We start from the raw sequence: 20366 nt of genomic DNA on the forward strand, positions 1-20366 counted from the left end.
ACAATAGAGGAGCCTGAGGCTCAGATAGGTTAGATTGTCAGCTCGTTGTGGGCAGGGGATGTGTCTGTCATATTGTTATATTGTTCTTGCCCATGCGTTTAGTATAGTACTCTGCACATGGTAAGCATTCCATAATCTGATTGACTGATGGAATAGATAAGCGACTAGCCCAAGCAGAGAAGCCGGGATGAGCAGCTGCCCCACACGACCCTTTATGTGTTGTTTTACCCACTCCCAACGAATAAGCCCGCGCTGTTGGCTGTCTCATGACTCTGGGTAGAAACTGAGGCCAAAATGGCTGAGGACCTGGGTTCTAATCCCACCTCTGCCACTTGTCCACTGGGTGACCTCGGGTAACTCATTTCAGAAGCAGCGTGGCTTAGTGGAAAGAGCTCAGGCTTGGGAGTCAGTGGTCATGGGTTCCAGTCCCAGCTCTGCCACTTGTCAGCTGGGTGGCTTTGGGTAGGTCACTTAACTTTTCTGTGCCTCAGTTACCTCATCTGTGAAATGAGGATTAAGACTGTGAGTCCAACATGGGACAACTTGATTACCTTGTATCTATACAAGCGCTTAACAAATACCATCATCATTATTATTATTATTATTTCAATTCTCTGGGCCTCAGTTTCCTCATATGTGAAATGGGGATTAAATCCTACTCCCTCTGACTCAAACTCTGAACCCCATGTGGGACGAGGCCCTTATCCAACCTGATTATAATAATGATGGTCGTGTTAGTTAAGCACTTACTATGTGCCAGGCACTGTACTAAGCACTAAGCGTGGCTCAGTGGAAAGAGCCCTGGCTTTGGAGTCAGAGGTCATGGGTTCAATTCCCGGCTCCACCACTTGTCAGCTGTGTGACTCTGGGCAAGTCACTTACCTTCTCTGTGCCTCAGTTACCTCATCTGTGAGCCCCACGTGGGACAACCTGATCACCTTGTAACAGCTAGACTGTGAGCCCATTGTTGGGTAGGGAACGTCTCTATATGTTGCCGACTTATACTTCCCAAGCGCTTAGTACAGTGCTCTGCACACAGTAAGCACTCAATAAATACAATTAAATGAATGAACGTCTCCAGTGCTTAGAACTGTGCTTTGAACATAGTAAGTGCTTAATAAGTTCCATTATTATTGTTATAAGGGAAATGATTGTTCACAGCAATCATCTCCCCCTTCCCTGTCCTAATAATAAGAATTGTTATATTTATTAAGCACTTACTATGCGCTGTGCACCATACCAAGTGCTGGGACTGAACCAAGTTAATCAGGCTGGTCACAGTCCCTGTCCCACATGGGGCTCACAGTCTAAGAGGAAGGGAGAACAGGTTTTGAATCCCCATTTTACATAAGGCAAGCAATGACCTCCTGCTTGCCAAATCCAATGGCTCATACTCTATCCTAATCCTCCTCGACCTCTCAGCTGCCTTCAACACTGTGGACCACCCCCTTCTCCTCAACACGCTATCCAACCTTGGCTTCACAGACTCCATCCTATCCTGGTTCTCCTCTTATCTCTTCGGTCGTTCATTCTCAGTCTCTTTTGCAGGCTCCTCCTCCCCCTCCTATCCCCTTACTGTAGGGGCTCCTCAAGGTTCAGTTCTTGGTCCCTTTCTGTTCTCGATCCACACTCACTCCCTTGGTGACCTCATTCGCTCCCACGGCTTCAACTATCATCTCTTCGCTGATGACACCCAAATCTACATCTCTGCCCCTGCTCTCTCCCCCTCCCTCCAGGCTCGCATCTCCTCCTGCCTTCAGGACATCTCCATCTGGATGTCTGCCCGCCACCTAAAACTCAACATGTCGAAGACTGAACTCCTTGTCTTCCCTCCCAAACCCTGCCCTCTTCCTGACTTTCCCATCACTGTTGACGGCACTACCATCCTTCCCGTCTCACAAGCCCGCAAACTTGGTGTCATCCTCGACTCAGCTCTCTCGTTCACCCCTCACATCCAAGCTGTCACCAAAAGCTGCCAATCTCACCTCTGCAACATTGCCAAGATCTGCCCTTTCCTCTCCATCCAAACCGCTACCCGGCTTGTTCAAGCTCTCATCCTATCCTGTCTGGACTACTGTGTCAGCCTCCTCTCCGATCTCCCATCTTCCTGTCTCTCCCCTCTTCAATCCATACTTCATGCCGCTGCCCGGATTGTCTTTGTCCAGAGATGCTCTGGGCATGCTACTCCCCTCCTCAAAAATCGCCAGTGGCTACCAATCAACCTCCGCATCAGGCAGAAACTCCTCACCCTGGGCTTCAAGGCTGTCCATCACCTCGCCCCCTCCTACCTCACCTCCCTTCTCTCCTTCTATAGCCCAGCCTGCACCCTCTGCTGCTAATCTCCTCACCGTGCGTCATTCTCGCCTGTCCCGCCATCGACCCCCAGCCCACGTAATCCCCCTGGCCTGGAATGCCCTCCCTCTGCACATCTGCCAAGCTAGCTCGCTTCCTCCCTTCAAGGCCCTACTGAGAGCTCAACTCCTCCAGGAGGTCTTCCCAGACTGAGCCCCCTCCTTCCTCTCCCCCTCCTCCCCCTCTGCATTCCCCCCACTTTACCTCCTTCCCTTCCCCACAGCACCTGTATATATGTATATATGTATATTTGTTTGTATGTATGTATGAGCTCTGCACATAGTAAGCGCTCAATAAATACGATTGATTGATTGATTTATTACTCTATTTATTTGTTTTACTTTTACATATTCATTCTATTTATTTTATTTTATTAATATGTTTTGTTTTGTTCTCTGTCTCCCCCTTCTAGACTGTGAGCCCACTGTTGGTTAGGGACCGTCTCTATATGTTGCCAACTTGTACTACCCAAGCGCTTAGTACAGTGCTCTGCACATAGTAAGCGCTCAATAAATATGATTGAATGAATGAATGAATGAATAAGGGAACTGAGGCCCAGAAAAGTGAAGTGACTTACCCAAGGTCACCCAACAGGTAAATGGGGGAATTGGGTTTAGAATCCGGGTCCTCAGCTCTTTTTCAGAGGCCACGCTACCTCCTGGCCAGTCCCACAGAATCTGTTCCCCATCTGTAATAATAATGATAGCAATAATTGTGGTATTTGTTAAGCACTTTCTATGTGCCACACTGTTCTAAGCACAGGGGTAGATACAAGGGAATCAGGTTGTCCCACGTGGGCTTCACAGTCTTAATCCCCCTTTTTACAGATGAGATAACTGAGGCACAGAGAAGCAAAGTGGATTGCCCAAGGTCACACAGCAGACAAGCGGTCGAGCCGGAATTAAAACCCACGTCCTCTGACTTCCAAATCCATGCTCTTGCCAATAAGCCATGCTGTTTCTTTCCATACCCAGGCTAACCCTGTGTCTCTAGTATAGCTGTAATTTATTTCTTTATATTATTGTCTGTCTCCCCCTCAGTCACCTAGTCCCCACCTACCTCACCTGCCTACTCTCCTACTCCAGCCCAGCCGGCACACTTCACTCCTCTAATGCCAACCTTCTCAATGGGCCTTCATCTCGTCTGTCTGGCCACCAACCTCGCACCCACGTCCTGCTTCTGGCCTGGAATGTCCTCCCTCCTCATATAAGATAGACAATTTCTTCCCCACTTCAAAGCCTTATTGAAAGCCCATCACCTCCAAGAGGCCTTCCCTGACTAAACCCCCCATTTCCTCTTTTCGCATCCCCTTGACTTGCTCCCTTCATTCATCCCCCTCCCAGCCCCATAGCACTTATATCCTGATCTGCCATTTATTGATTTCTATTAATGTCTGCACCCCTCTAGATTCCCTGTGGGCAGGGAATGTATCTGTTCTGTTGTTCTATTGTAGTCTCCGAAGTGTTTAGTATAGTGCTCTGCACACAGTAAGCTCTCAATAAATGCAGCTGACTTACCAACTAAGAGAAGCAGTGTGGCTCAGTGGAAAGAGCACGGGCTTTGGATTCCGAGGTCACGGTTTCAAATCCCAGCTCTGCCAATTGTTAGCTGTGTGACTTTGGGCAAGTCACTTAACTTCTCTGTGCCTCAATAACCTCATCTGTAAAATAGGGATTAAGACTGTGAGCCCCACGTGGGACAAACCACCTTGTAACCTCCCCAGTGTTTAGAACAGTACTTTGCACATAGTAAGTGCTTTATAAATGCCATCATTATTATTATTATTATTTGTAACTGACTGTAAATTCATCTTGGGCAGGGAACATGTCTCATACTGTTCTATTGTACTCGCCCAAGCACTTAGTACAGCACTCCGTACTCAGTAAGTGCTCAGTAAATACCATTGACTGACCAACTGACTAAACCACGGGCCACTCTCTCTTGCAGATGATGCAGCGCAAGTGACCTCGGACTACGAAACCAACAACAGCGACAGCAGTGACATCGTCCAAAATGAGGATGAGGTGGAGGCCTCCAAAGAGCCACTGAGAAAGGGGTCACCCTGCAGCCCGTACGCCCCAGAGGCTGTCATCTTCATGGTAACTGCGCCCGCCTGCCCCCTCCCCATTCCCCACCCCTTGCTCCCTCACATGAGACCCCAAGATTTCCATTGGGCTGATTCAACATGGCAACCACCAGGCAGACCCTGTCACACCTACCCCTGCCCAGGTTCCATCCTCGTCCGCTCAATGCCGGTTCTGTTTGGTCCAGTGTCGGCACCTCACTAATGATAATAATAATTAATAATCATGGTATTTGTTAAGCACTTGCTATGTGCCAAGCGCTTTTCTCAATGCTGGGTTAAATTCAAGGCAATAAGGGTGTCCCACGCAAGGGCCCACAGTCTTAATCCCCCATTTTACAGATGAGGTAAACGAGGCACAGAGAAGTAAAGTGACTTGCCCAAGGTTATATGGCAGGCCAGTGGCATAGCCGGAATTAGAACCCAGGACCTCTGACTCTCAGGCCCGGGCTCCAGCCACTAGGCCTCCCTCGGGTAGATACAAAATCATCAGACCCCATATGGGGCTCACAATCTTACTCCTCAGTTTACAGATGAAGTAACTGAGGCAGAAAGAAGTGATGTGAGTTGCCCAATGTCATATGACAGACTAATGGCTGAGCCAGGATTAGAACCCAGGTCCTCCGACTCCCAGGCCGTTTCCACTAGGCCAGGCTACTTCTCTAGGCCAGTGAGTGGTTTCTGGAAGCTGCCTCAGTGGGCCAACTCTGCTTGGGGTCCGTCCATGCGGGCAGCAGAAATCCTCTCCCACTCTCCGACCCCCCATCCTGGCTGCCCTCACTGCTCCCCTCATCTGGACGAACGCCTTCCTCCGAACTCCCGCTAAGCCTCATGCCAGACCTGATGATCTTGAGAAACAGCATGGCTCAGTGGAAAGAGCTCGGGCTTGGGAGTCAGAGGTCATGGGTTCATATCCTGGCTCTGCCAATTGTCAGCTGTGTGACTTTGGGCAAGGGACTTAACTTCTCTGTGCCTCAGTTATCTCATCTGTGAAATGGGGATGAAGACTGTGAGCCCCACTTGGGACAATCTGATCACCTTGTAACCACCCCAGCACTTAGAACAGTGCTTTGCACACAGTAAGCGCTTAACAAATGCCATTATTATGATCATTATTATTATCCGGTATTTACCCTAGCACTTAATACAATTATTGTTATCATTATTATTACTATTACTCTCATCACTATCATTGTTATTATTAGTAGTAATAATAATGATGATTACCATCCAAACTCACCTGAGAATCAAACAGAAAGGGAGTTGACAGGAGGGGCCAGAAGGATGGCCCAATAAATCAGTCATATTTAATTCATTCATTCAATCACTTTATTGAACACTTACTGTGTGCAAAGCACTGTACTAAGTGCTCAGGAGAGTACAATATAACAACAAACAGTGGAAAGAGCCCGGACTTGGGAGTCAGAGGCCCTGGGTTCTAAACCCAGCTCTGCCACTTGTCTGCTCTGTGTCCTTGGGCAAGTCACTTAACTTTTCTGTGCTTCAGTTCCCTCATCTGTAAAATGGGGATTAAGACTGTGAGACCCATGTGGGACAACCTGATTACCTTGTAACTACCCCAGTTTGCTATGTGCTCAGCACATAGTAAGCGCTTAACAAATACCATCTTTTGTTGGTATACCAACAAATACCATTTCCCTGCCCACAACGAGCTCACAGTCTAGAAGGGGAGACAGACATTAATATCAATAAATATAAATATTTAAATAAATGAATAAGTGAGTTACAGATATGTACAGATCTATATATAGGTGCTTTGGGGATGCGAGGTGGGGATGAATGAAGGAGCAAGTAAGAGCGGCACAGAAGGGAGTGGAAGAAGAGAAGAGGAGAGCTTAGTCAGGGAAGGCTTCTTGGAGGAGATGTGCTTTCAATTAGGTTTTGAAGTGGGGAAGAGCAGTTATCTGTTTGATATTGAGTCCTTACCATGTGTAGAGCACTGTACTAAGCACTTGAAAGAGCAGCGTGGCTCAGTGGAAAGAGCCCGGGCTTTAGAGTCAGTGGTCATGGGTTCAAATCCCGGCCCCACCAGTTGTCAGCTGTGTGACTTTGGGCAAGTCACTTAACTTCTCTGTGCCTCAGTTCCCTCATCTATAAAATGGGGATTGACTGTGAGCTCCCCGTGGGACAACCTGATCATTTTGTAGCCTCCTCAGTGCTTAGAACAGTGCTTTGCACATAGTAAGTGCTTAATAAATGCCATTAGTATTATTATTATTATTATTATTATTACTATATCACAGTTTAACAGAGTTAGTAGACACTCTACTAAGCAGAGTGGCTCAGTGGAAAGAGCCCGGGCTTTGGAGTCAGAGGTCACGGCTTCAAATCCCGGCTCCGCCAACTGTCAGCTGTATGACTTTGGGCAAGTCACTTCACTTCCCTGGGCCTCAGTTACCTCATCTGTAAAATGGGGATTTGAGAGAGAAGCAGCATGGCTCAGTGGAAAGAGCATGGGCTTTGGAGTCAGAGGTCATGGGTTCGAATCCCAGCTCTGCCACCTGTCTGCTGTGTGGTCTTGGGCAAGTCACTTAACTTCTCTGAGCCTCAGTTACCTCATCTGTAAAATGAGGATGAAGACTGTGAGCCCCATGTGGGACAACCTGATCACCTTGTATCCCTCCAGTGCTTAGAACAGTGCTTTGCACATAGTAAGCGCTTAACAATCTTTTAGACTTTGAGCCCACTCTTTTAGATTGTGAGCCCACTGTTGGGTAGGGACTGTCTCTATATGTTGCCAACTTGTACTTCCCAAGCACTTAGTACAGTGCTCTGCACACAGTAAGCGCTCAATAAATGCGATTGATTGGTTGATTAACAAATGCCATTATTATTATTATTATTCCCTGCTCACAGTGAGTTTACAGTGTGGAGTGTAGAGGGGGTGCTTACATTCTAGAGGGGAAAAGTCCTTTGGGCCTGCTGCCTGCTTATTCCTAATCCCATTCTGATTTCTCTTTGGTTCCGGGCAGGTAGGACAATGCTTCTTTTCATGGCTACTTGAAGATCTATTCACGGGGTCTTAGCCGAAGAAGAGGGTCCTACATCTCGGCACTCTGGAAAGCTTCATCTCAAATGGCCGAGATGTCACGCTCCACTCTCAAAGAGACGGCCTTTGGCTTGTGGAAGTGATCTTTCATGGGGTCAGCTGTAAAAGGGGACGGCATATTTCCATGATCTTAGCACGTCGATTGAGCATTGGCAGTTGTATGATCTGGTTTAGTACTTTTTTGTGGTATTTGTCAAGTGCTTATTATGTGCCAGGCACTGTTCTAAGCGCTGGGGTAGATACAAATTAATCGGGCTGGACACAGTCCTTGTCCCACGTGGGGTTCACAGTCTTCATCCCCATTTTACAGATGAGGGAACTAAGGCACAGAGAAGTGAAGTGACTTGTCCAAGGTCACTCAGGAGACAAGTGGCAGAGCTGGAATTAGAACCCAGGTCCTCTAACACCCAGGCCCAGTCTCTTTCCACTAGACCACACTGCTTCTTACGCTGTATCTTCGAACACCAGATGGACACCCGACATTGAAGAACCTTCCCTAATCTCCCAACAACATTTGATCTAAATAAATATTTATTTATTTATTTATTTAATTTATTTGTACATATCTATTCTATTTATTTTATTTTGTTAGTATGTTTGGTTTTGTTCTGTGTCTCCCCCTTTTAGACTGTGAGCCCACTGTTGGGTAGGGACTGTCTCTATATGCTGCCAATTTGTACTTCCCAAGCTCTTAGTACAGTGCTCTGCACATAGTAAGCGCTCAATAAATACGATTGATGATGATGATGATGATGATCTAGAGTGTGGAGTGAAAACACACACTCCCACAGAACTGAGTGGACTTGAGAATAATAATAATTATACTACTTGTTAAGCGTTGGCTATGTGCCTATCACTGTCCTAAGCATTGGGGTAGATACAAGTTAATCAGGTTGAATATAGTCAGCGTGGCTCAGTGGAAAGACCACGGGCTTTGGAGTCAGAGGACATGGGTTCAAATTCCGGCAACGCTAATTGTCAGCTGTGTGACTTTGAGCAAGTCATTTAACTTCTCTGTGCCTCAGTTACCTCATCTGTAAAATGGGGATTAAGACTGTGAGCTCCCTGTGGGACAACCTAATCACCTTGTATCCTCCCCAGCACTTAGAACAGTGCTTTGCACATAGTAAGCGCCTAATAAATGCTATCGTTATTATATAGTCCCTGTCCCATGTAGGGCTCACAGTCTTGATCCCCATTTACAGATGAGACAGTGGAGGCCCAGAGAAGTGAAATGACTTTTCCAGGGTCACAGAGTAGACAAGTGACAGAGTGGGGATTAGAACCCAGGTCCTTCTGACTCTCAGGCCTGTCTCATTCCACTAAGCCTCAGCCCTTTTGGTTATGGAGAGAAGCCTTGCTGGAGGACAGAAGGTCTTTCTGGGGATCCTGGGGAGAGAGCCCGGCTCTGGGGACCGGATGACCTGAGTTTATTCATTCAGTTGTATTTATTGAGCGCTTACTGTGTGCAGAGCACTGTACTAAGTGCTTGGGAAGGACAAGTTGGCAAATACAAGTTGGCAACATCTTTCCCCAAGCACTTAGTACAATGGTCTGCACATAGTCAACCTTCAGTAAATACCACTGATTGACTGAATTCTTAGGAGGAGCACTTGGAATTCATCTCAGTATGAACAAAGTATTATCAACGTCCTGTTATAAACTGAAGTTCTGTTCTGCAGCAGATTTACAGACAACCAAACGCTGAAATATGCAGCCACCAGTACGTGTATGGCTGTGTTGAAGTATTTTATTCTCAAGTTAACTATAAACACCTGAGTGTTCATGGTGAGAGCTCTGTATTCAGCAGGATTTGTCACTCAGTTGTGTGTTCTACTTCATCATCAATCGTATTTATTGAGCGCTTACTGTGTGCAGAGCACTGTACTAAGCGCTTGGGAAGTACAAATTGGCAACATATAGAGACAGTCCCTACCCAACAGTGGGCTCACAGTCTAAAAGACTGTTCTACTTCTGCATGCTCTTCTAGTTGTGACATCAAGCTTCAGAGCAATAATTTCACAGTTTCACCCAACCTAGGGCATGGGAAAATGTTGGCAATGAGTGCATTCTAAGGAGAGAAATCGGTGATTAGAAGAAAGCTGGAATATTCTATGAAGCCTTTCTTTCCAAAGTGCACACAGGACAATAGAAAGAATATTATACAGATAAGCAGTGAACCATCGGTAAGAGTTCTAGCCCCGACTCTCCCTGGAATTGGCTACAGTGGGCAAAGGCCACTTTTGCACTGCACCCTTGCCTACCTGCTCACTCGTTGCACTTGGGCCCTGGCAGGAACATGGGAAAAGGAACCAGAGAGTCCCAGTGGTGCTGAGCAAGCGTAGGGATTCTGTCCTGACATCTAAGCCCCAAGGCCCATCTGCTTTACCTAATGGGAGATGCCATCTATCTTTGAGATGAAATCAGAGGGAATGTAAATCTCTCATCTGTCCTCTTGAGAACTGAGGGGGTAAACGGGCACCACGATTCCCAATTCAGAGTTGGGAAAACGGGAATAGTGTCCCAAAGTCAGAGACGGGGCATTTGAGGCATGGCCAAGTCTGCTCGTAATCTCCTCCCTGTCCAAGGAACTGAATAACCTGGAAAGAAAAGCACTAGAGATGGTCCGCGTAGTAGATGTGGCCTGGGCCTGAGAATCCAAAGTCATGGGTTCTAATCCTGGCTCTGCCGCTTGTCTCTTGTGTGATCTTGGGCAGGTCACTTCAATTCTCTGGGCCTCAGTTCCCTCATCTGTAAAATGGGGATTGAGGCTGTGAGCCCCACGTGGGACAGGGACCACTGTGTCCAACTTCATTTGTTTGAATCCACTCCAGCACTTAGTACAGTGCCTGGAACATAGTAAGTGCTCAACAAATACCAAAATAATAATACTGATAATAGTTATTATTAGCATTATTAGTATTATTATTATTAAAATAAGGGAGAGTCGTTCATTAAAGGAGCCACCCCTGGAAACCAGAAAGGAGTGAGGAGAGAGGAATTTCCTCCCCTACTTCCCAACTGGCAGTGGGCTTCTGGTAAGCTCAGGGTTTAGGCAGGAGTTATAGAAGCAGTGTGCCCTACTGGATAGAGCCCGTCCCTGGCCTGCTGTGTGACCTTGGACAAGTCACTTCACTTCTCAGAGTCTCAGTTCCCTCATCTCTAAAACAGGGATTAAGACTGTTGAGCCCCACGTGGGACAGGGACTGTGTCCATCATGATTAGCTTGTTTCTATCCCAGCGCTTAATATAGTGCCTGGCACATAGTGAGCAGTTAGCAAATATCATTAAAAAAACCAGTTATCATCTACCTGGAGGATTCATTCATTCATTCAATCATATTTATTGAGCACTTACTGCATGCAGAGCACTGTACTAAGTGCTTGGGAGAGTACAATGCAACAATAAACAGACAAGTGCCCTGCCCACAATGAACTAAGCTGTGCAGGCTATTGGCCACTTGTGATCCCTTGGTTTTCCCACCTCTAATGCTGTTAAGTGTTTATTGTGTTTTTGTCTCTGATCCTTGTTCAGGACAAACCCATTCTTGCTCCGGAACCCCTCGTCATGGATAATTTGGATTCATTAATGGGGCAGCTAAACACTTGGAATTTTCCCATCTTCGATTTGGTGGAAAAGATCGGACGCAAGTGTGGCCGGATCCTCAGTCAGGTAAGATGTAGGAGAGATCATTTTCACAAAAAGAAGGTGGTGGCGGTGGAGGAGAAAGAGGAGAAGGCCCACTTCTCTGTGCCTCAGTTACCTCATCTGTAAAATGGGGATTAATAATAATAATGATGGTATTTGTTAAGCACTTACTACGTGCCAAACACTGTTCTAAGTACTGGAGGAGATACAAGGTAATCAGGTTGTCCCAGTTGGGGCTCACAGTCTTAGTCCCCATTTTCCAGATGAGGTAACTGAGGCCCAGAGAATAATAATAATAATAATGGCATTTGTTAAGTGCTTACTATGTGCCAAGCACTGTTCTAAGCACTGGTGGGGGGATACAAAGTAATCAGATTGTCCCACATGGGCTTCACAGTCTTAATCCCCATTTTACAGATGAGGTAACTGAGGTACAGTGAAGTTCAGTGACTTGTCCAAAGTCACACAGCTGACAATTGGTGGAGAACAAACGAGAGTTTCGAGCAAAAACTCCTCACTCTCGGCTTCAAGGCTGTCCATTACCTCGCCCCCTCTTACCTCACCTCCCTTCTTTCCTTCTACAGCCCAGCCCGCACCCTCCAGTCCTCTGCCTCTAATCTCCTCACTGTGCCTCATTCTCTCCTGTCCCACTGTCGAACCCCGGCCCACGTCCTCCCCCTGGCCTGGAATGCCCTCCCTCCGCACATCCACCAAGCTAGCTCTCTTCCTCCCTTCAAAGCCCTACTGAGAGCTCACCTCCTCCAAGAGGCCTTCCGAGACTGAGCCCCTTCCTTCCTCTCCCCCTCCTCCCCCTCCCCATGCCCCGCCTTACCTCCTTCCCCTTCCCACAGCACCTGTATATATGTATATATGTTTGTACATATTTATTACTCTATTTTACCTGTACATATTCATTCTATTTATTTTATTTTGTTAATATGTTTTGTTTTATTGTCTGTCTCCCCCTCCTAGACTGTGAGCCTGCTGTTGGGTAGGGATCGTCTCTATATGTTGCCAACTTGTACCTCCCAAGCACTTAGTACAGTGCTCTGCACACAGAAAGCACTCAATAAATACGATTGAATGAATGAAAGAATGAAGTGACAGATCCAAAGTCTCACAGCTAACAAGTGGTGGAGCCAGGATTAGAACCCATGACCTCTGACTCCCAAGCCCGGGGTCTTTCTGCTAAGCCATGCTGTGAGCCCCTTATTGGACCGGGATTGTGTCCAACCTAATTCGCTTCTATCTGCTCCAGTGATTAGTACAGTGCCTGGCATGTGGTAAGCGCTTAACAAATACTAAAAAAGAAAAAAATATTCATTCGCAGTCACTATGCCTAAAACTAGTTGAATTTCTTCAAAGATGACATCTGTGAAATCCCATCCACATTTCCAAAAAGGGGTACTTTCACAGGCATTAATTTAATGTTGTCAGGAGATGTTTGTGAAAGTATAGTTTGCTGAATGAGGGACTATTTTTTTTTTACTTTTATGAATGGAGTTTATTGAGAGCTTACTGTTTGTGGAATCCAGTACTAAGAGCTTGGAAAAGTACAACCCCCGACTACATAATAATAATAATAGTAATAATAATAATAATAATGATAATAATGATAATAACGATAATAGTATTTGTTAAGTGCTTACTAAGTCCTAGACTGTGAGCCCATTTCTAGACTGTGAGCCCATTGTTGCATAGGGATTGTCTTTGCTGCCGAATAATACTTTCCAAGCACTTAGTACAGTGCTCTGCACAGAGTAAGCGCTCAATAAATACGATTGAATGAATACTAAGCACTGTTAACACAACTTGTAGGCAAGGTCTAAACTTCTCCAGTAATTGGGTTGGACAGAGTCCCTGTCCCAAGTGGGGCTCACAGTCTTAATCCCCATGTTACAGATGAGGTAACTGAAGCCCAGAGAAGTGAATTGATTTGCCAAGGTCACAGAGCACGCATGCGATGGAGTAGGATTAGAACCCTGGTCCGTCTAACTCCCAGGCCTGTGCTCTATCCACTAAGCTATGCCTTGGCTGTTCCGTTCTTCATTTTATGAAAAGGAACCAAGGGTATTTATTGAGCACTTACTATGTGAAGAGAACTGTATAAACTCTTGAGAAAGAAAAATCCAAGAGAATTAGCAGCCACATTCCCTAGCCATAATGAGTTTACGTGGGGTCAAGTACCCTACAAAGAGAAGACCCTTAGGAGAGGAAATGTGTCCATTTCTTTGCAAACATATTCAAATCTTAAGTGAAAAGGGTAAAAACTTTCCAGGCAGGGCAGTTTTTTTTTCAGGAGTAGAGTGGGTCTTAGTCACCCAAGTCTACTCTAAATCCCATAGCAGGCGAGAAAGAAAATTCTATGTGGAAATAATAATAATAATGGTATTTGTTAAGCGCTTACTATGTGCAAAGCACTGTTCTAAGCGCTGGGGAGGTTACAAGGTGATCAGGTTGTCCCACGGGGGGCTCACAGTTTTAATCCCCATTTTCCAGATGAGGTAACTGAGGCACAGAGAAGTTAAGTGACTTGCCCAAAGTCACAAAGCTGACAATTGGCAGAGTTGGGATTTGAACCCTTGACCTCTGACTCCAAAGCCTGTGCTCTTTCCACTGAGCCATGCTGCTTCTCAGCATGGAAATGTGAATTGTGAATTAAACACGGTGCTTTATGTAATGCCAGTGGGATACTGGGTTTTTATATTTGTTTTTTGTTTTTTTTTAACAAACCAGTGTTCCCATTAAAGGAAGTTCTGTTTGTTTGCAGTAAAGTGAAGAATCAAATATGGGAATGATGGCCAGAGAAAAATTAACATCTTCCCTTCCTTGTCAACTACCAATTCCAAAATCCCCTAAAATGAATTAGGCAGAAATTTGTGACTGTGGTCATTCTCTAAAACCTAGAGGAAGAAAATTTTATAGAAACCAGTGGTTTTAGTTATTGTTATTCATGGTGAATTAAGATTATGTTCCAATTCCTTCACTGATAATAGAAGCAGCATTTATTGAGCACTTACCAAATGTAGTGTGCTTCCAAAACAATAATAATAATAATAATAACAATAACTGCAGCATTTAAGTGTATACTGTGTGCCAAGCACTGGGGTCAATACAAAATAGTGAGGTTGGAAACCCTCCCTGTCCCACACAATCTGAGGAAGAGCTGCTACTGAATATCCATTTTACAGATGAGGAAACTGAGACCTAGAGAAATGAAGTGACTTGCCCATGAGCAGGTGAGGTGGTAGAGTCAGAATTATTCATTCATTCAAGTGTATTTATGGAGAACGTACTGTGTGCAGAGCACTGTACTCAGCTCTTGGAAAGTACAATTCAGCAATAAAGAGAGATAGCCCCTGCCCACAACAGGCTTACAGTCTAGAAGGGGGGTGACAGACATCAAAACAAGTAAACAGGCACCAATAGCATCAATGTAAATAGAATTATAGATATATACACATCAAAACAAACAGGCATTAATACAAATAAGTAGAATTATACATATGTACATATATACACATGTGCTGTGGGGTGGGGAAGAGGAGTAGAGCAAGGGAGCGAGTCGGGGCAATGAGGAGGGGAGAAGGAGTTGAGGAAAAGGGGAGTAGAACCCAGGTCCCCTGACTCCCAGCCTTTTCCAGTCTTGTTGGTTCTCCTCAGAGTTTGAAACTGTGAGCCCCACGTGGGACAGGGACTGTGACCAACCTGATTTGCTGTATCCACTCCAGTGCTTAGTACGGTGCCTGGCACATAGTAAGCGCTTAACAAATACCTTAATTATTATTAAGTCCAACCTGCGAGGCTGTGTTGTCCTGAGCGGTGGCCCACCTCGGACCAGTGGCCATGGGTCAGGACATCACGCTTGGGGCCCGTCATCTCTGAGCCGTGCCTTCCCTGGGGCCTGGTGAATCCAGTGGCTGTAAGCAGCATGGCCTAATAAATACAGCCCGGGCCAGGGGAGTCTTGTTTGGATGTCTGTTTCCCCGTTTCTAGACTGTGAGCCCCATTGTGGGCACGGGATTGTCTCTGTTGCTGAATTGTACTTCAATCAATCAATCAATCAATCGTATTTATTGAGCACTTACTGTGCGCAGAGCACTGTACTAAGTGCTTGGGGAGTACAAGTTGGCAACATATAGAGACAGTCCCTACCCAACAGTGGGCTCACAGTTTAAAAGGGGGAGACAGAGAACAAAACCAAACATACTAAGAAAATAAAATAAATAGAATAGATATGTACAAGTAAAATAAATAAATAGAGTAATAAATATGTACAAACATATATACATATATACAGGTGCTGCGGGGAAGGGAAGGAGGTAAGATGGGGGGATGGAGAGGGGGAGAGGAAGGAAGGGGCTCAGTGTGGGAAGGCCTCCTGGAGGAGGTGAGCTCTCAGTAGGGCCTTGAAGGGAGGAAGAGAGCTAGCTTGGCGGATGGGCAGAGGGAGGGCATTCCAGGCCCGGGGGATGACGTGGGCTGGGGGTACTTCTCAAGAGCTCATACAGTGCTCTGCACACAGTCAGCGTTCAATAAATTAGATTGAATGAATGAATGAAAGGAGTCAGAAGGACCTCAGTTCCAATCCTAGCTCCGCCACTTATCTGCTGTGTGACATTGGGCAAGTCACTCACTTCTCTGCGCCTCAGGTACCTCATCTGTAAAATGAGGATTAAGATGGTGAGCCCCATGTGGGACAGAGACTCTGTCCAACCTGATTTATGTGTATTCATTCATTCATTCACCCATTCATTCATTCATTCATTCAGTGTACTTACTAAGAGCTTCCTGTGCTAAGAGAACCGTACTAAGTGCTTGGAAACATATTTCAGCAATAAACAGAGACAGTGCCTGCCCACACGGGGCTGACAGTCTAGAAGGGGGGAGACAGACATCGAAACAAGTAAACAGGCATGAATATAAATAAATAGAATTATACATATATGCACATCAATAAATAGTCATGAATATAAATAAATAGAATTATAGATATATGCACATCAAAACAAGTAAACAGGCATCAATATGAATAAATAGAATTATAGATCTATGCACATCAAAACAAGTAAACAGGCATCGATATTAATAAATATAATTATGTTAGAGAAGCAGCGTGCCTCAGTGGAAAAAGCACGGGCTTTGGAGTCAGAGGTCATGGGTTCAAATCCCGGCTCCACCACTTGTCAACTGTGTGACTTTGGGCAAGTCACTTAACTTCTCTGGGCCTCAGTTCCCTCATCTGTAAAATGGGGATGAAGACTGTGAGCCCCACGTGGGACAACCTGATCACCTTGTAAATTCCCCAGCTCTTAGAACAGTGCTTTGCACATAGTAAGCACTTAATAAATGTCATTATTATTATTATTATATACATATATACATAAGTGTGTGGGGCAGGGAGGGGGAGAAGAGCAAAGGGAGCGAGTCGAGGCGACGTGGAAGGAACGGGGAGGTGAGGAAAAGGAGGCTTAGTCTGGGAAGGCCAGTTGGTGGAGTTGAGTCTTCAGTAGGTCTTTGAGGCGGGGAAGTGTGATTGTTTGGCAGATTTAAGGAGGGAGGGCATTCCAGGCCAGAGGCAGGATGTGGGCCAGGGGTCGATGGCAGGACAGGCGAGAAAGAGGCCCAGTGAGGAGGTCAGCAACATCAGAGGACCAGAGTGTGTGGGATGGGCTGGAGAAGGAGAGAAGGTAGGTGAGGTAGGAGGGTTCAAGGTGATGGAGAGCTTTGAAGCCAATAGTAAGGAGTTTTTGCTTCATGTGAAAGTTGATAAGCAACTACTGGAGATTTTTGTATCCATCCCAACTCTTAGTACAGTGCCTGGCACAAAGTAAGCACAGAGAAGCAGCCTGGCCTAGTGAACAGAGCATGGACCTGGGAATCAGAAGGATCTGGGTTCTCGTGGCTCGGTGGAAAGAGCACGGGCTTTGGAGTCAGAGTTCATGGGTTCGTATCCCAGCTCTGCCAACTGTCAGCTGTGTGACTTTGGGCAAGTCACTTCACTTCTCTGTGCCTCAGTTACCTCATCTGTAAAATGGGGATTAAGACTGTGAGCCCCCTGTGGGACAACCTGATCATCTTGTAACCTCCCCAGCGCTTAGAACGGTGTGTTGCACATAGTAAGTGCTCAATAAATGCTATTATTATTATTATTATTATTATTATTATTATCATCATTATTATTAATCCCAGCTTCTCCTCTTGACTGCTGTGTGATCTTGGCAAATCACTTCACTTCTCTGTGCCCTCAGTTACCTCACCTGTAAAATCAATCAATCAATCAATCGTATTTATTGAGCGCTTACTATGTGCAGAGCACTGTACTAAGCTTTTGGGAAGTACAAATTGGCAACACATAGAGACAGTCCCTACCCAACAGTGGGCTCACAGTCTAAAAGGGGGAGACAGAGAACAGAACCAAACATACCAACAAAATAAAATAAATAGGATAGAAATGTACAAGTAAAATAAATAAATAAATAAATAAATAAATAGAGTAATAAATATGTACAACCATATATACATATATACAGGTGCTGTGGGGAAGGGAAGGAGGTAAGATGGGGGGATGGAGAGGGGGACGAGGGGGAGAGGAAGGAAGGGGCTCAGTCTGGGAAGGCCTCCTGGAGGAGGTGAGCTCTCAGCAGGGCCTTGAAGGGAGGAAGGGAGCTAGCTTGGTGGAGGGGCAGAGGGAGGGCATTCCAGGCCCGGGGGATGACGTGGGCCAGGGGTCGACGGCGGGACAGGCGAGAACGAGGTACGGTGAGGAGATTAGCGGTGGAGGAGCGGAGGGTGTGGGCTGGGCAGTAGAAGGAGAGAAGGGAGGTGAGGTAGGAGGGGGCGAGGGGATGGACAGCCTTGAAGCCCAGGGTGAGGAGTTTCTGCCTGATGTGCAGATTGATTGGTAGCCACTGGAGATTTTTGAGGAGGGGAGTAATATGCCCAGAGCGTTTCTGGACAAAGATAATCCGGGCAGCAGCATGAAGTATGGATTGAAGTGGAGAGAGACACGAGAATGGGAGATCAGAGAGAAGGCTGATGCAGTAGTCCAGACGGGATAGGATGAGAGCTTGAATGAGCAGGGTAGCAGTTTGGATGGAGAGGAAAGGGCGAATCTTGGCAATGTTGGGGATTAAGACTGTGAGCCCCAGATTGGACAGGGATTGTGTCCGACCCGATTACCTTGTATCTACCCCAGCACTTAGAACAGCATTCAGCACATAATAAGCACTTAACAAATGCCATGATTAAAATTATTATTTATCATCACTGAAAAGAAAATTGAATATATGGGACGCTGATTTGTTAAAGAAAAGATAATTTTCCCCCATCTTCTCATCTGTGAGTTATATTCACAGCTACCTTCCCCACTAGATTTTAAGGTTCTCGAGGGCTCCTTGTGGGCGAAAAAACACAAGAAGCATCATCATCATCATCATCAATCGTATTTATTGAGCGCTTACTGTGTGCAGAGCACTGTACTAAGCGCTTGGGAAGTGCAAGTTGGCAACATATAGAGACAGTCCCTACCCAACAGTGGGCTCACAGTCTAAAAGGGGGAGACAGAGAACAAACCCAAACATACTAACAAAATAAAATAGAATACATATGTACAAGTAAAATAAATAAATAAATAAATAGAGTAACAAATACGTACAAACATATATACATATATACAGAAGCAGAATGGCATGGGCCTGGAACCTGGGTTCTAATCCCAGCTCTGCCAGTTGTCTGCCATGTGACCTTGAGCAAGTTACTTCACTTCTCAGGGCCTCAGTTCCCTCATCTGTAAAATGGGGATTGAGACTGTGCACCCCACATGGAACAGGGACTGTGTTCAAGCCAATTCGCTTGTAGCTTCCCCAGCACCTAGTACAGTGCCTGGCACATACTAAGTGCTTAACAAATACCACTATTATCATTGTTATTATTATTTTCAGCTCCTTGAAGGCAGAAATTGTGTACTCTATCAAACTCTCCCAACTCTTAGTACACTGCTCTGCATAGAGTAGGCTGGAATCTCCTCAAGGGCAGGAAATGTGTCTGCTAACTCTATTGTTTGCCCCTAAGCATTTGGTGCAATGCTCTGCACAGGGGGAAGGGGCATGGCATAATGGCTACAGCATGGGCCCAGGAATCAGAAAGCCATGAGTTCCAATCCTGGCTTTGCCACTTGTCTGCAGTGTGGCCTTGGGCAACTCACTTATCAAATGGGGCTTGAGATTGTGAGCCCCCCATGGGACATGGACTTTGTCCACCTGATCAGTTTGGAATGCCCCCAGCTCTTATTACGGTGCCTAGCATACAGTAAATACTTAACAAATACCATAATTATTATTATCATCAACTATTATTGACAGAATGATTGATAGAGAGCTGGCCCCAACTCCATACCTGGGGTCTTTCAACAGGCTCGTTTGCTTGTTTGCATGTTTGATTGTTGGTTTGTTTGTTCTTCAGGTGTCCTACAGGCTTTTCGAAGACATGGGACTTTTTGAAGCTTTTAAAATTCCAGTGAAGGAATTCATGAACTACTTTCACGCCCTAGAGAATGGGTATCGAGAGATCCCTTGTAAGTATACAATCCCTGTTCCCCTGCCTACTTAGATGGGAAGCTCTACATGGGACAGGGACTGTTTCTGACCTGATTAGCTTCTTTCTTCCCAGCCCTTATAACAGTGCTTGACACATTGTGCTATTTTTATGCTATTTGTTAGGTGCTTATTATGTGCCAGGTACTATATACTAAGCACTGGGGTAGAAACAGCTGATAAGATTGGACACAGTCCCTGTCCTACATAGGGCTCACAATCTTAATCCCAATTTTCCAGACGAGGGAATTGATGATGATGATGATGGTATTTATTAAGTGCTTACTATGTGCCAAGCACTGTTCTAAGCGCTGGGGTAATCAGGTTGTCCCACGTGGGGCTCGCGGTCTTAATCCCCATTTTCCAGATGAGATAACAGGTGCAGAGAAGTTAAGTGGCTTGCCCAAAGTCACACAGCTGATAAGTGGCAGAGCTGGGATTAGAACCCTTGGCCTGCGACTCCCAAGCCCATGCTCTTTCCACTAGCCATGCTGCTCCCATGCAGCCTTGCTGAGGCACAGAGAAGTGAAGTGACTTGCTCAAGGTCACACAGCAGACAAGTGGCAGAGCCGGGATTAGAACACAGGTCTTTCTGATTCCCAGGCCCATGTTCTATTCA

The 20366-nt window shown here is 45.8% G+C and overlaps 1 protein-coding gene across 1 annotated transcript in view; it reads left to right on the plus strand.

Moving 5' to 3' along the window:
* PDE3A (phosphodiesterase 3A) overlaps positions 1 to 20366 on the plus strand; it is a 240774-nt gene that overhangs the window by 187031 nt on the left and 33377 nt on the right. Inside the window, exons 8-10 of the mRNA XM_038759416.1 lie at positions 4300 to 4451; positions 11040 to 11177; positions 19617 to 19728. Coding sequence (XP_038615344.1) covers positions 4300 to 4451; positions 11040 to 11177; positions 19617 to 19728 — 402 coding nt within the window. The remainder of the gene's footprint in view (positions 1 to 4299; positions 4452 to 11039; positions 11178 to 19616; positions 19729 to 20366) is intronic.

Source organism: Tachyglossus aculeatus, chromosome 2 (assembly GCF_015852505.1).
Source record: "Tachyglossus aculeatus isolate mTacAcu1 chromosome 2, mTacAcu1.pri, whole genome shotgun sequence".
Taxonomy (NCBI): Eukaryota; Metazoa; Chordata; class Mammalia; order Monotremata; family Tachyglossidae; genus Tachyglossus; species Tachyglossus aculeatus.